The sequence below is a fragment of the Aulonocara stuartgranti genome (assembly GCF_965226115.1).
Source record: "Aulonocara stuartgranti genome assembly, chromosome: 3".
NCBI lineage: Eukaryota > Metazoa > Chordata > Actinopteri > Cichliformes > Cichlidae > Aulonocara > Aulonocara stuartgranti.
In genome coordinates this window covers 5921983-5939391 of record NC_138941.1, presented here as the reverse complement: position 1 = coordinate 5939391, position 17409 = coordinate 5921983, and the positions used below count along the sequence as shown (strand labels likewise).

The window sequence follows — 17409 nt, the reverse complement described above, 5'->3', positions numbered from 1 at the left end:
TTTTAACGGCACACCTTTCACATATACTACAACTGTTGGTTTGGCTTCTGACCCTAGCAGCAGTTGTTCTATATTGTAAACTTCCGCTTCATCTGTTTCACTTCCTTCCTCTCCACGTCTTCTACGTCTGTCATCATCACTTTGAAAAGATGCCATTCTGCTAGACGTTTTGCTTTTTTCTTCTGACTTTTTTCCACATATAGCTCTTTTTGCAAAGCGGTTTTTAAAGCATTTATTAAATCAGGGGTGCATTTGCCTTGCCAAGCTGGACAATATATTTTATTTTGTATTTCTCCACCTTTTTGCACTGACTATTCCTGCATTTGAACAGTTTTTTTCTAACCACTCTTCATCTGCTGTTAATTTTACTTTAGTTTTAGAGTTACCCATTTTAAACTAATTACGTCAGAACTGTGACACCTTCTCTGGCACAAAGGAGCGGGCAGGTGATCAATAACAGCCTTCTACTTTCTCACTATTTGAGAAAGCGGTTATTGATTTTACGTGATGACGCACAACCTTAGTTTCCCACTCCAGCCAGTTCGTGAGTGTACACAGGAAAACAGCTTGAGAAGGGTTCGACCGCGTATTGGGTCGTAAATGACAACTCACTTCTCTTTGTTAACACAAACAGAGCGCGCTTTTATAATTTTTATTGAGACTTTCCGTATTTTTATTGTGCAACCTTCTAACTGTTCCGTTGCAGCCACTCCCAGAGCGACCGGAACTCGTTCCGTTACAGCTGCTTTCCCAAAGCAACCGGAACTTTTAATAGCGATTTCTAGAATTTCGCTCTTGCCTGTTGTCTCTTAAATCCCTTCTGGATTGAGATCTGTCGGCGCTAACCAGGTTTACACACTATTTTAAAGGAAAATCTCAATATCAACGTATTTTAGCGCTAGATGGAATGCAGTGTTTCATATTCACCTTACTGTGGCGCTGCGTTTTGGATCCGGCACATCTGGTCCTGGCGTCGTGGGGCCTCGCTGACCAGAGATCGAATTCACGCTCCCGGATTTTCCTTTTTACTGTGCACAGATTTTTTCCAGCGCAGGCAACAGGACGTCAGAATCCGATGAAAACCGTCTGTGGACAACTAGACGTTAAAAATAACAGTTAGTTATCCGGCTACGAAGGACCAATTAAATGTCAGGGGTTTAGACATCTGTTCACAAGTAAGAGAAATAAGACACTGCAGACCGACTCAGAGTTTAAGAACGTGTACACGGGTGAATGCCTCTGAGAAGACAGACACAACGAGTACAGGCTGCTTGCTTTATTTATAGTTCAAAATGGATTACATAGCACTTCCTCTTTTAACGGAAAGGGGAGAGCTCAGGCATTGTCTTAGCTATCTAACCTCTGCACACAAACTGAAAAATAACGACACAGCAGTATTCATGCTTATCTGACATCACAGACACTGAAGTAAAGAATGCATGTATATCCTGTCTTGTCAAACATCTCAAACACTGAAGTAAGGAATGCATTGTGTTTTGTTTAACAATAGGCTTGGTTATGTGAAAATATATGAACACTAGAAAATAAAACACACTTGATTATATTGTATTTCATAAAAATCCTCTATCAATCGCCTTATGTCCGCGGAAACTCAGCTGCGTATTCTTGACCTGTCGGAGCTTGTTTTCCAGCTTCCTCCACTTGCGAACCATCGATTCATTAAATTAACCTTAAATTCTCTCGCCGCTGCTCGATTTCCATGTTCCTCCGCGTAGCTGATGGCCTTCAGTTTAAACTGTGCTTCGCAAGCGTGTCTCTTTGCCATTTTCAAGGTTGTTAAAACAACGATGTCCTGCATAACGCACATACCTGTTCTTTTATACACGTATGTGCGATTGTCCCGGTATATACGATCAACGCCCACACTTCACCCTTTAACGTTCTCATGGTGTTCTCTACTACGTCCTCCTTACAACACATAGGGGGCACTGCGCTATAGGGCGCGCCGCACTTTTTGAAGAAAATCTAAGACTTTTAAGTGCGCCTTATGGTCGTGAAAATACGGTACTGCAACAACATGGCAACAGAGCAGCTGCAGAGAATTCAACATTAATGAATCGATGTCCACAACCTGCTGCACAACCTGCAGCAGGTTGTGGCCTGATGTGTTTTTAAGAGTTTCACTTTCAGGAGGAGAAGATTTAAACGAGTCACACAAATGTGAACTACAATGTCTGTGACACACAATTTATGCAAACTGCAGTAAATCTGACCTGAAGAAATCCAGTCTTCTGCCTGTTGTGGTTTTGACAGCTGCTCGTAGGAGAGTTTGTTTGTAGGAGGTGGAGATGTTCTCAGATCAAGTGCGTAATCGTCTCTTTGTGTAGACGCTAAAAGCTGTGAGCCAAAACTCTCTGCTCTGAAACTCTTCACTCAGTCCTCACGCTGAGAGTTTAGAGGCTGAACTTCTTGTTCCTCCATAACACTTTTCATGAAACAGCAGAAATGAGCTTCTGTTTCTCAGCAGTGCGCACACAGAGAACCGATCCTCTCTGCTCAGTCTGAACAAATCAAAGTGAAACGTCAGTGAAAACACAGCTGCTGATCAAACTGTGTCAGATTAATGCCTCAATGTTTCACTGTGACGTTAAAAAATACATAAAAATGATTTAAAGAAGTAGGAGGCAGATTTTCACAATAAGAGCACTTTGTTTTTAATATAGCTGTCGAAATTAACGCGTTAATTGCGATAATTAAATTTTGGAATTAATTACGTTAGAATATTTAACTATTTAGCGCAACACGCAGATAAAAAAAAAAAAGTCGCTCCCATAATTCCACTTGATTTGTTTACCGCGCCACTGAAAATGGAGAAGCAGGAACAGGATGGCCTTCTGGATGGGGAATTCAAATACAAGAAGAACATAGATGGGACAATAAACAAACGCGTTGTAATTTGCACTCACTGTAGTAAAGAGTTTCAATTTCACCGTTCAAATTCGACCTTAAAATACCACCTTAATGCCAAACACGCGTTTGTCGGGGCAGCAGCTTCACCCGGCCTGCGTCAGACCACTCTTAGTGAACGCAGGCCACTCGGTAAGTCTTCTTTGGACAAACTGACCGACAATATAGCCAAATGGATAGTAAAGGACTGTAGACCACTAAGCATTGTGGAGGACAAGGGCTTTGCGGATGTTTTAAAGGTTGCATCTCAGGACGCGTCCTACAAGCCCCCAGCGAGAAGCCTGGGGTCTGACATCCTTTGCGCTGACTATAATGAAAACGGAAGAGCGGCACTTTGCGGAGGCTTGTGCAGAGCAGTTCCAGACTGTTGCTCGCAGGTGGAGAATTGAGGAGAAGGTGACAACAGTAGGCACGGACAGTGCGCGCAATATGATCGCTGCGGCTCGCATCATGCCATTCAATCACATGCCGTGTACCGCGCACATTCTACAGAGATGCATCACAGTGAGTCTCGCAGACAGTGGCTTTGTCACTGCGCTGGCCAAATGCCGCAAAATTGTTGGCCATTTTAAGCACAGCCCAGCAAACACAGCAGAGCTGAACGCAGAGCAGGTGTCACTGGGGCGCAAGCAGGAGCCGTTGGCCCAGGACGTGCCTACACGCTGGAACTCCACGCTGGAGATGGTGAAGCGCTTGATCCGCAACCAAACTGCAGTAACCGCGACTCTGGATAAACAAAAGCATAAACTTGTCCTCCTGACGCCTCCAGAGTGGGACAAACTCCAGAGACTGGAGACACTTCTAGAGCCCTGCAGGTGAGCCTGTCATTGTGACCATAATTGTAGGTTTAGATTAAATGTATCAAACATACATCTTAAATCAGTTTTGTTATTATGAAAATGTCTTAATACCTAGTAATAAAAAGCTTTTTTTAATTTGCTGTCTTATCTGTGTGTGTGTGTGTGTGTGTGTGTGTGTGTGTGTGCGTGTGTGTGTGTGTGTGTGTGTGTGTGTGTGTGTGTGTGTGTGTATTCCACTGCAGATATGTGACTGAACTGCTGGGAGGAGAGGCCTACGTCTCCTGCTCTGTAGTTCTACCAGCCTTCTGCCACCTGCGCCGTGTCATGGAAGTAACTGATGAGGACCCTGCATATGTGGTGAGGTTTAAAGAGAAGTTTAAGGAAGACCTTGCTTCCCGCCAGGAACATACCAACTATGCATGGCTCCAGATCGCAACTGCACTGGACCCACGTTTTAAAGACCTACGCAGTGTGCCCAAGACTGACAGAGAAGCAGTGTGGACCACACTGGCAGGCATGCTGCATGAAGACTCTCCTAGAAGATCACACACTGCAGAAGAAGGTCCAGCCAAGAAGAGGCTGAGCCTGCTGCAGATGGACTCTGACTCTGAGTCAGAGGAGGAGGTACAGCAGGACAGAGCCATACAGCGCTACAGAGCAGAGCCCTGCACTGCCTTAGAGGACTGTCCCTTACAGTGGTGGGCAGCTCATGCAGGAGCCCACAGCCAGCTGGCCCGCCTTGCTCGCAGATACCTGGCCACTCCTGCCTCCACAGTGCCCTGTGAGAGGCTGTTCTCTGTAGCAGGGCACATTGTGAACAAGAAGAGGTCTGCTCTGCACTCAGAGAACGTGGACAAGTTGGTTTGTCTCAGCAACTGGCTGAAGGATGAGTAGACCAGAGGACCGTGTGTTTAGAGCTTGTTCTATGGTTGAATGTGATTTAAACAATACTTTTCACTGTTGTTCATATTTTTTTGCACTAATCTACCTTACCCAAAAGGATGATTGGAGATTTTTTCTATTTTGCCTGTTGAATTAGGCCTATGTTCTGTGAACTTGAAGATGTATATGGATAAAACAATGTGCTAGATTTAAACGGGTGGAAAACATTCAGTAAAAATCCCTCACAATTATTTGAAGCCCTGTTCTGCTTGTACTGTTTGTACTCACAATTAATAATAAATAAAACAAACAAGTGTGTTAAAAACCACTATCTGTCCCGATTTTTACACATATACACATATATTTCGAGTTGCGATTAATCAATTTTTAGGCTGTGATTAATTCGCTTCCAGCACAACACCCAGCCTACGTCAGACCACGCTGAGTGAACGCAGGCCACTCAGCGTGGTCTTAGCATTAAATAACACTAACAAGTGTGTAAAAATCCGCTATCTGTCCGTATGTTTGCACACATTTTGGTCATATTTCGAGTTGCAATTAATCATGATTAATTAATTTTTAGGCTGTGATTAATCTGATTAAAAATTTTAATCATTTGACAGCCCTAGTTTTTAATTCAGTTAATGTCAAACTGTCATCAACACCTCTGTGTTGTCTCTGAGCAGATTCAGGCATTACTCAAATAATAAAGGCTTTTTTTCACTATTATACTTTTCATTAGTCTCCAGGTTGATGATTATAAACAGAATTATTAAAGTTTTTATCATTTCAGGCTGAAAATCAACATGAATTTGGTTCTAATCAAAGAAGCTCCTTTAATGTGTGTCATTAAAATCCTCACACAGACTTAAAAAGGCGACATTAACATTAAAATAAATGAAAGAAGCTTCAGCTGAGAGCTTCATGCAGTCATCATCAGCAGCTCATAGCAGTCACAGCTCTTTATTACGCAGCTTTGCAGGAATTAAAGTGGCTGAAGTGTCAGAGTTTGTGTGAGAAGCTGCTTCATGGACAGCTGTACACACGTCTTTATTATTTCTTCATAAATCAAACACACAGGTTTGTCTGCAGATGATTTAAAGTGTGTCGTTGTGCAGTTAAAGCTGTTTGTGTGACGCCCTGACCTCCTGTGAATGAAACAGCCAATCAGATCCATCAGAGAGAGAGCAGGAAGTGTTGTGTGTTTGTGACAGAACAAGGAAACAGTGATGATGATGAACATAAAGGTCCTCTGATGTTTCCTGTTACAGTAACGCTTGTTCATCTGTTGCTCTCCTACACTTTCCTATAAATAAAGGAGAAAAAGTGCGTTTAGTTTCATTTCCTACAGCTCAGAGTTACACTTCACATTCCTGCTGTCACATCAAAAAGCTTCACTTTGGTCCAACATCTACATGTTAACATGAAACACAGACAGACTCAGAACATCTGGAACATCTGCACTTTGACCCAAACTGTTATAGCAGGATATTTTCTGCATATTTCTTATGTTGGACCTGTTTGAACTGTAAACGACCTGTAATCATCTGTAAATGGTGTGAGACACACTGAGGCCACCTACAGGGCAGCTGGGGAACAGCAGGGATCTGAAATCATACGAGACGTTAGTGAGTGAGAAGAACAAACGGACTTAAGATGGCTCGAAGTGATCAAAGTTGATCTAAAACAGAAGATAAATCCACTGATTCTTTGTAAAGTTCATCTGCTGCTCACATGAATCCATGAAAGATTTATTTCACTGAATGTTTCTTCAAAGCTCATTTCAACCTGTTGAAGTCATGAATGAAAGTGCAGACTGAGAGTGGATCACATGATGTTTGAGGTGTGTCATGTGACATGTTCAGTATTGTCACACATGTCTAGATTGTCCCTGATATCATAACTGCTCAAACACTGATGATTATATTTGAAGAATTATTCCTGATGGCAGCAAAGTTTGAATGGAGCTCTCTGTCTGTGCTGATTTGTCGCCCTCTGGAGGTCAAAGCACAAACCTACAGGGCAGCTGGGGAACAGCAGGGATCTGAAATCATACGAGATGTTAGTGAGAAGTTAGAACAAACGGACTTAAGATGGCTCGAAGTGATCAAAGTTGGTCTAAAACAGAAGATAAATCCAAAGCAGCATCAGATGAATGTTACCATTTCCAGTTACGGTGCCCTTCATCTAATATGGAAATGTGTTGTTTTTTTTTTTGCCGTGTTGTTGTTCTTCCTATTGTGTTTAGGCCAGAGATGCTCTTCAAACAGCGGACAGACATGACCACATTACAAGAACATGGTGTGAGTCCGATTTGATATTCCAGTCAACGCTGAGAGACCTTAACCAGGAAGTCAGAGGTCAGCTGATGCTGCGAGCAGGAAGTGAACCAAGGGAAAGGTCCACTCTACTCAATCTCAAAGAAAATATGCTGGTGTTTGTTGATGTTGATGGTACAATAAAAATATATAATATAATAAATAATAAAATATCATGTGATGATGAGATGTGTTGTTGGTGTTTGTATTTTCTGTAAATGTCTTTTTTAATGTAAATGCTTTGTTCCAGACGGACAGGGAATCAGTTGCTGTACGATGACATCATCTTGATGTTGACGAGGAGGGCGAGAAAAACTAGTTTTGTCCTGCAGATGGCGATCTTGCACCGTGTTCAGAGAGCCGACACTTTGATGGTGCTGCTCTACTCAGCTTACTTTAGCCTGGGTTGGACTCTATATGAGCAGCTTCCACTCTGGTTTCACTCTTAAACACACTTGTTTGATTTCACTTGTAAAAGTTGAAGAATAAATATTTTATTACAAAATTATTTGTTGATGCATTTTTTTAGGGTCAAATATCTTGTTTGATTTGAGGAATGAACTGTTAGGGTGGAAAAAGTGAATCAGGTTAAAATAGTGGTGCTTTATATCAGTGAAGATGTATAATGTAATTTAAAATGTTGATGATGGGTTGTAGTGGGCTTGTACTTACAAAACTGCCTCATTTTATTGGAACGATCCACAGTTGCATCCATTCACGGATGACATCTGACATCATTTGACATCTGGTCTGAACACGTTTGTACACAAGATGCCTCAGTTCTGGATGTTCCCACAGACTCCTCTGTGCACCTAAAGAAAAGGTCAAGGGTCAGCAGCACATGTAGTTGGGACAATTCTTCAGTCGCACAAACTACACAATCATTTTCCTCCAATGACGACTTTTCACTTGCAGAAATGGTCCTGTGTGATTTCCAGGCTGTGATATAAAAACTAGTTCCTAATGGCAGCGACTCACTCAGTAAACATGTGTTTCCTTCACCAACCTCACACACAGATCCAATAAGATCAGGAAGTGGGCAGTATAGTACAATATGTGTTATTCTGTGCTGCACTGCCCAATCTAAAGATCTGCTGAAGTGTTGGAAATGATCCAGATGTTTATTTTGGACGATACAGCAGAAGATCAGACATGAAAGTGGAGATAACACAGAAGACCTGCAGCAAAGGTCAGAGGTCAGACTGGGCCCCTGGATTCAACAATGAGCCAATGATCATCAAGCAGTGACTAAAGCAGAGCCCTGACGTTCTGACATTCATCACACAGTCAGAACAAATGTCTGCTGATGACTTCATCTCATGAAACGACTGATAGATGTCAGTTCATTGATCAGCTGAGCTGCTGATCTTCATCGTCACAGAAACATTCAGCTTGTTTCAATCAGTAAATAACTCCCACTACTCCCAGTTTGAACTGTTCCCACTCAAAATGCTGTGAGAACAATGATCATTGTAGAACTTCACAAACATCACGTGTTGTTTTCCACATGTAAGATCAGCAAACACACAGAAACTTCCTGTTGCCACACACGGCCTCTAAAATCTCTTCCACGCTTTCTGTCTGAAGTCCACTCTCTGTGTCGGATCCACAGGAAACAACAAGATCTTATTAACATGGTTTTCAATGTGTCTCCTTCCAAAAAGTCCAACCAATGAACAAATGTGTGTATTTGTGGAGGCCGAACAAAAGCATGACACATTTCTCTGTTTCTATAAACTGGAGTCAAACACAAACATGAAGAGTTTCACTGACAGACTCCAAAATGCCCCCACAGTGGATCAAAGGGAAATCCTACAGTGTGGCCAGAGACTCTTAATGGCTCCAACATCAACACATCCACAATGTTGGATCCAGTTGTGCCTCACAGAGTTACTAAGACACACCCTCTGCCAGCATCACAACAGCTCCACCTGCTTCACCTGCCTCCTCAGCATCTGTACACCTGAAGAGAAAAGAAAGGCTCCAACAGCTCAAATCTACAAAGGATTCATGAAGTTTCATCCAACAATAACATGTTTGCCTTCCACAGTGTGCTGTTAGACACCACTGTACCTCTGCCATTTCAAAAAGAGCAGCTTGGGAACATTTTGGCTCCAAACACTTTGTGTTTAAGTTCTTTGTTTTCTTTGTGAAGCCGACAACATCTGGAGCTTTGTGACTCATAGAAACATCATTTTGTTCTTTAGATGACAGCAGATTGGGACTGAATAATCAATCACTATCAAACCAATAAAGACAAACATGCTGATTTTACAGGAACTTTGTTGGAGAAGCTGCAAAGACATGAAACTGGTGGAGATCCCAAACCAGTTGATAGTGCTGGTTATTCCAAATAAAGCTGTTTCCCTTTGAGATGAAATGACTTTGTGTCCTGATATATAATAAAGATGTTGTTGTTTTTGAGCCCCTGTATTAAAAGTAGTTTAAAGTCAGCTTGAGTTTGATGTCTTTATGTCAAAGCTGCTCATGATGTTGAGCTGCTGATGGAATAAAAACAATATAAAAGCATGTAGTCCAGACTTAAATGCAGCCTGTTGTTAGCTGAGGTCCACACACAGTGTTTGACAGTGTAAAGTGTGTGAAAGGGCTGCTGGTGGAGCTCACTAGGATGAGCAGGTGACCACGAGGTGGAGAGCAGCTGGCCTGGCTTTGACCCGGGCCACGCCCCCTTTCTCTCTGCTTTGCTGTCACTTATCTTCACTGCTCTGTCCAATAAAGCTGAAAAAGGCCCCGAATCAAAGAAATCTGCTGCAGCCTCTGAAATGTCTTCTGTTTCCTTCCCGACGGCTTTTTCACCATCAGCCCATCAGACAGTCCAGCAGCATTTATGATGATGTCATGATGTTGAAGAGGCTGCTACGGTGGCCTCCCATGACCCCCAGCCTCATCACAGCTGAGATGCAGACATTTGAAAACATTCAGCAGACAACTGAATAACAGTCCAACACAACAGTCTGTGTGCAGACACACACTGACCTTTCATAGAGTCAAACACAGCTGGTTGAGTCATTTCTCTGTGAGTCTAAAGTGAATCTAGTATTTGAAAGTCCACTTCCTGTATTTGTTGTTGAAGACTTCTTCAGCTTCTTCTCAAGGACATCAGCTGCTTGTTTGGCAGCAGAGGCAGTTAAGAAGCTTCCTGAAAAACCCTGAACAGTGAGTTCACTGTGGCATATGACAGATTCAGCTTTCTGTGTGCAAATGTGTCTGTGTCGACCTTTCAAATGCTGTTGAATCCAAAACATCAGCGGCTCCTCGGCTGCTCACTTCATGCACTTCTGTCTGTGTGACAGTCCAATGACATCACAGCTGTTTCCAGCCCCAGTGTCTCAGGACTGGACACCTTTAAACATGTCGAGGATCAAACAGCGTCCAGCTAAACACACATGAAACTATCAGAGCTGACAATCATTCCAATAACATCTAATGGTTCATGTATGTAGACACAGGACTACAAGGAAATGGCTCTCAGCATCTGGCTGTGGGAACACATGAGTCCCTGTTTGTGTTCAGATTGTGTGCATGTTTTAGACGTGTGTCACATGTAGAAACACAACAATCCCACAATGACACACAGATGTGTTTGACACAGCTGTGCAGCTGTAAGTTGTTTCTAATGATTCATTGAAGCTCTTCTAACATTCTGGAGACGATCAGTACATGAATCTGTTCAACACGACAACAATTTGACTTCAGTGTGAACGTTTGCATTAAATAACCTTCTTCATCCAGCTGACAGCATCTTCATCCTATGATGTGAACAGTTCCTCCTGTTGATGACAAACCTCTGACAGGATCTGCTTGAGGAGCTTTTTCATGTGCAGCTCTCTGAGCTCAGGGCTGAGCTGCTGTTTCATCTTTAAGAGCTGCTGCCTCCTCGCCGGACTTGTTCTCCTCTTCTTCTCCTAATGACACCATTTCTGCTTCATATTAAATTCAATAAAGATGCTGACATGTATCTGTAGCAACAACATCATTGAATCTGTAACAACTGGAGCCAAACCAGTGGCTCTGCTGGGATCACTGGTGAGCCAACACTTCCTTGTTGATGCAGATTTCAGGGCTTCCTTTTGCTCCTCCGTTATAACTGTTCTCTCTTCTCAACACATGATGACACAAAGGAATCAGCAGTGACAAAGATGATGCTGAAGAGAAGCACACACTTCACACATATAACAGAGCAGTGCAGTTACACACACCTCTGCTCGACATCAGGCCTCAAACAAAGACACAAAACACTAACTTGACTCTAAACAGAAGAAACGAGCAGCTGTTTCTGTTCTGTGCTTATTTATATTTGACACACATGCTTCTCTTTGTGCAAACACACATCGCACTATAAGGGTAACCTCGCACACAATGATTGGACAGCACAGTGATGATGCTGGGAGATCCTATACGCAGCAACACAGAAACACTGAGAACTTTAAACAATGATGGAAAGTGTTATAAATGACTTGTTGGCCTCTGATCTGTCACAAACAGCTGAAACGTGTCTCTCATGAGTCACATGAAGGTTTTTGACAGAAAGGACAAAAAGTAGCTGCAGTCAGTTTGTGTCATTTTTATATTTATTCATCTGGGAGAAAAATCTGAGGGACATTAAAATGTGTTTTCAACAGAGACAAGAACATGAATATAACAGAACAGGTAAATGAACATGTTTCAAGTAAACAGCTGGACTGATCAGGTCCAAACACAGAGTGATAAACTTGTCAAACAGCTGTCATATCTTTATATAGAAGCTCTTTATAAATGCTGCTCACTGCAGTCTGTTTACTAATAATGTCAAAGTGTTAGAAACACAGAAACATCAGAATGGTCTTTGTTCACAGAAACCTGTCTGGGATCCTTTGTTGTTCTTTTGATGCAGAGTTACATTATAAATATAAAGAGTTATTTCAGAGTCTCATCAGTTTTCCTGCATGTCTTTATTTAACACATCAGCAGGGCTGAAGCTCTCATGTTAAACACACACTGATCTATGGACACGTTCATGTGTTTCTAACAGAACCAGGCTGTTATCAGCCTGCACTAACATGATGTCACACACACTGAATGTAACAGTGACAGTTTACATCATCACACAATCAGCTGTGATTGTTTCACTGTCATCAAACGAGTCAACAGGAAGTAGAATCAATAGAAACCAATCATTTCCTGACAGCATGTCTGATGGAAATAAGTGCAGATTATGTATGAAGTCTAACTGCACACAGTAACTGTGTTACAATAAGGACTTAACAGCGCCCTCTGCTGGAGTGTTTCAGTACTGCGTTAACTAGAATACACCACCTCCTCCTCACACCACCTGCTACAGCTCTACTCTTCTATGACTACAGTCATCCACAGCACTGATGTGAGGTCACATGGTTCATATGTAAGGAGCACAGCTGACCTCAGGTCAGTTTAATGACTGTGAGCAGCAGCTGTGTTATTGTCACTGTGACAGGGAGACACTCTCAGACACAGCGCTCATGTCAGCTTGTTCTCATGCAGGAGGATCAGGAGCTCCATGTTTGTCTTTCTGTTTGAATCATGATGTGTTTGTGCCATCAGAGTCTGTCATGAGTACTCAGGGTTTCACAGCAGCTCTTCTGGATGCTGACGAGGACTCCAACCTCATGTTTCACCTCTCTGAGCTTCTGATGTCTGTGAACACTCGTGTTTCTTCTCTGGGCTCATCTGGACAAAAACACCTTTCTGTGTTTGGCTGCAGCCTCATTCTGACTGACAGGAAGTGTGTTATCCATGAGCTGCACTTCTGTGAGGAAGTTTCCTGCTGTGTTTCCTGTCTGTGGACAAACACGAGTGTTCCAGCTGAGGACTTGGTTCCTTCCACCTGTCCATACAGGACATCACGCTGTCTGCAGCTCTGTAAATGCAGCTCCAGGTCCTTCCACGTGCTGCTCTGTATTTGTGCAGTTTGTAGTGTGTCCTGGGAAACGTAGCACACATGGTGTTCTTCTGCTGTTTCCTCCTTTCACTGAGTGTGAAACACTGACGCTGTGCTGTTGTTCACAGAGGGGAGCTGATTCTAGCTGCAGCTGGACTCTGTCATCTAACTGAATGTGTTGGTGCTGATCACGGGGCTCTGAGGGGGGAGCAGCAGGAGGACTCTGGATGCTGACGTCAGTGTATCTGTGGAAGCTCCCACAGCGTGTCTGTCATTCAATATTGTGCTGTATATTGTATCTATGCAAAGATGAACAGACTGTGTGTTCACTGGTCTCTGTGCTGCAGCTCTGATGTCATCATCACTCCCTCCTCCACCCTCAGCAGTCCCAGCATGCTGCTGTGGTGCACCCCACCCTCACTCTACACCTGAGCCACAGACCACACCCTCCACCTCAATATACACCACAGTTTTCTCTGCTGTGGAAATGAGATCAGGAGGAAATCATCATTATTATTATTTAATAAACGCTCACATTAATGTGGGCTTATTTGTTTCATATTAGAAACATTAGTTGAGTGTTTTTAGTATAAAATGGTCAAAGTCCCTCTTTTTGCTCCTCCCCTCACCTGTGGATGGACGGTGCTGTTACCGTGGTGACAGCTTGGATGTGTTTCAGTCCTGCCTGGTTATCACTGCAGGAATCTTTCACATTTATTACAGGTAATAACTCTGATTTTTCTGTGTATTATGAACCAAATGTATCCTGATACACACAGAGATGGATGAGCAGAGGTTGTTTTTGCAGTTTATGTAGTTACTATGGACTTAATGCAGACATATTATTAAAATTAGGGCTATAACAGTTGTATTGATGTATAGCAACTTGAAATGCTCCCACAAATGGCTCCACAGCATGTAAAAATATAACAAAAGCTCTGGCGGACTTGGTTCTGTGGTCAGTCTTAAAGGGTGAAGTTAAACTCTGTAATCTTCACTGTGTCACAGAGTTCAGTGAGTCCCGTTATTCACAGTATCAATCAGATCATCAGAGAACAGCTGATCAGCAATCAGTGGTGCCAACAGCGCCTCCTGTGGTGAGAGGATGCAATAATGCAATGTAGCATTTTTCCACTCAACACTTGCAGTCATGGAAACTGTCTGTTGGATCTGTGTGACGTTGCTTTCTTGGTTAGAGTTCCTCACAAATGTCCAGATGATTCTTCTAATGAGGCGTCGACCATGTTTGCAGCTCTTTGGAAGAAAACGTCGCCCTTTGCCATCCTTACTTTTCTTTGACTTCTTCAAATGCAGCTGAACTCCAGCTGGTATTTTCTTGGACTTTGCAGCTGTTTCTGGTCATCAGTTCATTCCTGCAAACCTCTGAAGCTGAACAACAATGATGCTGCATTGCTGGCTGATCCCAAAAGGTTGATTCTGTTCATCTGGACGTTTTCAGAAACGTTTGCTCACTGATCAGGTGACTTCTTCAGTCTCAGCTGACTGCAGCTTTACAAGCTTACAAACAGCACATTTGCACAATGACTGAAAGCAGCAGCACCTGATATATATGATACTAATATAATACATATACATATATGTTGGGGGAAAACTCTGTAAAAGACCCAGGAGAAATAAAGACACAATGAGACAAAGTTACTTTCTTTATCAAACGTGTACACGGGTGAGCTGCTAAGAACAACTCACACCATGCACAGTGGCTTGGTAATTTTTATAGGAAAGACAGTGAGAACAGGATAAGAAAATACAAAACAAATAAAATAAACAACTCCATATGTGGCGCTAGTCTCGTCAGCAGAGAGCTGGGAGAAGGCTGTGAGAGATAAAACAATCTAAAACAATATGTCCCAAAACAGTATGTCTTTGCTGAGAAAGTCTAAAAAGATAATTCTAAACTAATCTAACCATAGACAAAAGGGCATGCTTGCACATTTAAAAGAAGGTAAAGAAACATAGAAACATTTTTCCTGTAACATTCCCTCCTGTTTAACTTATTTTAAATGTATACAACAATTGTCTATGAAAATTATTTATTAAGTATCTTAGGCAATTTTTAATTTCCAAAATCTTCAAAATGTCAGCATAGCAGAAATGGCAGTCATTTGGTCTAGAATAAAACAAAAGAAAATAATAAAAAGAAAAACATAGTAAATGAAAATCATAGTAAATGAAATAACAAGTGGAATAAACAAGAAAAAATAATAAAACTAAAACTACAAAAAATAAAGGATATATTTTAAAACGAAAACTTACAAAAAAATAAAAGGGTGAAAAGTAAAATGAAAACTTTATATTTAAAAATGATGAAAACCTAATATGTAAAATGAAAACTTCAAAAAATACAAGGATGAAAACCTTATATTATAAAATGAAAACTTCAAAAAATACAAGCATGAAACCTTATACTTAAAATGATGCAAACCTTAAATTGAAAACTTTATGTGTAAAATAATGAAAACTTCATATTAAAATGAAAAACTTTATGTTTAAAAGTCAAGACTTCAAAAAAATAAAAGCATGAAAACTTGCATAACCTACTAATGTTTTAATCAGTGCATGATCACTTGACAAGTCATTTTTAATCACCACGTCATTTATTAGCAGCTAGTACAAGTTCTCCTCTAACAGAATTGCAACGGGATGTTGTTCTTCTTCAGGCACGGCAACATAAGCAGTCATTGTAGTTGTTATCATCTGTGAAATCATTACTCTTAGGCATGGCAACACACACAACACTAATATGAGCAGTGCTATCATGATGAGACCTAGAAGAAAAAATGGCTTTGCTACAGCAGCCAGCCATGAACCGCTGAACAGCCAGTCCAGCCAGCTTTGTGCTGTAGCTGCTCCAGGTGTGTGTTCAGTGACATATTTTTGCAGAGCGGTCAAATTCTGCAAAGCTTCATAAATGTCTCCTCCAGTTTCGTATCCATCAGGGATAAAAGTGCAACATGTTTCCCCGATCAGCTTGCAAACTCCTCCTTGTGATGCTGTTAGCAGGTCTAGTGTCAGTCTGTTCTGCAGCACCATCGTTCTGATGGCCTGCTGTTCTCCTGCTAAGGCAGTTCCCAGGGTCTTAGTCAAGTTGATGTGTCGTAGCAGAGCATATCGGTTGATCTCCACGTGATCCCGCACCTCGGCAACTCCAATGCCGGGGATCAAGCTCTGTAAGAATTTCACTCCTCCTCCCCAGATGCGAAACTCTCCCGGCACTCCAGTGTCCACGGTAATGCCGAAAGAATTGGGGGAGGCGATGTCCACTTCACGTCTCTGCCGGCTGCTTGGGTGATGTGCAACACTTTGCATGAAGAAAACGTGATCTGATAATTCCACCAGGGCGCACAGACCTCCCCAACCTTCAGGGAGTGACAGATAAGCCTTGTTGCCACATAGGAAGTACCAGTCAGCCAAAACTCTGGTTCCTCTGCTGCTGGGTGCCGTCCGTGCACATCCTGTCTGGTACTGAGTCTTTGTTTGTAGTGGCATTCGGTAGCTGTAGTCGGAGCGACAGTTTAGGCCCATCAGCGTCGTGTTACTGGCACAGGTAGCGTTGATTGAACAGGCCATACACTTCCTCTCGTTCCTTGGTGGGCAGAAAGTGTATATGGACTTACATAGGTGAGTAGGCAGCTCCCCCACTGCCCGCGATCCATTGTTCATCACACATACTGGCAGTTGCGCTGCGTTCAGTTTGTTCAGTAGAATTACATCAGGCAGTGGGTCTGAGACTTGGGGCCAGGTCAGTAGGTAGGTCTGTCCGGAACAGTTCACATTTGTGAGTGATGATGACCTCCAGGTTGCTTTTGCTGGGATGCTGTAGTTGGCTTTGGACCAAAGAGTACCGTAGCCTGGATGTGTTGCCAGGCCCAACAGACACCAACTGCGATCTTCAGGTATGCTGTACGGCCACAGGCCAGACGTCTGTGAGGATAGGGGCATATGGGTACATGCATAGCAGTCAGTTTTGTTATTCAAATGAGCTGTAGTGTTCATAAACTGCCACCAGAAGTTAGTGGCGTATCCATGGGGAAACTTAGTGTACTTTCCTTTGTCATACAGTGTCTGCCTTTTCTCCATATAGCGTGACTTGTTGTCCCTCATGAAAACAAAGGTGAGGAGCCCGGCCATGGTCAGGGCCGCTGCAGTTGATAAGAGCCACCACCTCATGATGACGGAACACACCCTCCTGTCGCGAGTAGACCCCCCGGCCAGGAAAGCTGACCCCTCCACCGGGCGAGATCACAACAAGCGGGCAAGCCTGCCGTCAGCTGTGTTTAGATGGCTTCACTTACTGGCTCTGATGGATGCAAGATGGTCGTTCCGCTATTTTGCAAGCTCCAGTTTTTCCTTTGGAGCACTTTGATCAGAACCCAGTCACCGGGCTGTGATCTGCAAGACACTTGATAGACATCATTACATTCTTCGTCATTTACAATCATCTCTTTATTTTCCTACAACTTAGACATACATTTTGCTACTGAAATTGTATCTGCCTTTTTCACTGGGTAGATTTCTGGCCACTTTGAGAATACATCTATAACCA

General features: G+C 42.6%; 2 protein-coding genes across 3 annotated transcripts in view; both read right to left on the bottom strand.

Annotated features, from left to right (window-relative positions):
• The window catches only part of LOC309702246 (uncharacterized protein), a 139708-nt gene that overhangs the window by 66447 nt on the left and 55852 nt on the right, over positions 1–17409 (bottom strand). The gene's annotated exons all lie outside the window — the stretch shown is intronic.
• On the bottom strand, positions 14502–17089 carry LOC309702340 (syncytin-A-like). 2 transcript variants are annotated; one of them, XR_014275443.1, is made up of 2 exons: positions 15266–16465; positions 14502–15221 (listed from the first exon to the last, which is right to left on the bottom strand). XR_014275443.1 is itself a non-coding variant. In XM_082527027.1 (2 exons), exons 1-2 carry the CDS (start codon positions 16531–16533, stop codon positions 15471–15473), a joined length of 942 nt encoding a protein of 313 aa, XP_082383153.1. In that variant the 5' UTR covers positions 16534–17089; the 3' UTR covers positions 14502–15470. The 2 variants fall into 2 exon arrangements, 1 of the variants encoding a protein (XP_082383153.1); XM_082527027.1 differs by adding an exon at positions 16481–17089 and having other exon boundaries at positions 14502–16359.

What these genes read in the sequence shown, in the direction of transcription:
- LOC309702340 (XM_082527027.1), bottom strand. Translation starts at nt 16,533, where the DNA reads ATGTGTGATGAACAATGGATCGCGGGCAGTGGGGGAGCTGCCTACTCA. An exon ending in GGAGCTGCCTACTCACCTAT is followed by an intron (nt 16,360 to 16,480) that starts GTAAGTCCATAT and finishes CTCCGACTACAG; the next exon opens with CTACCGAATGCCACTACAAA.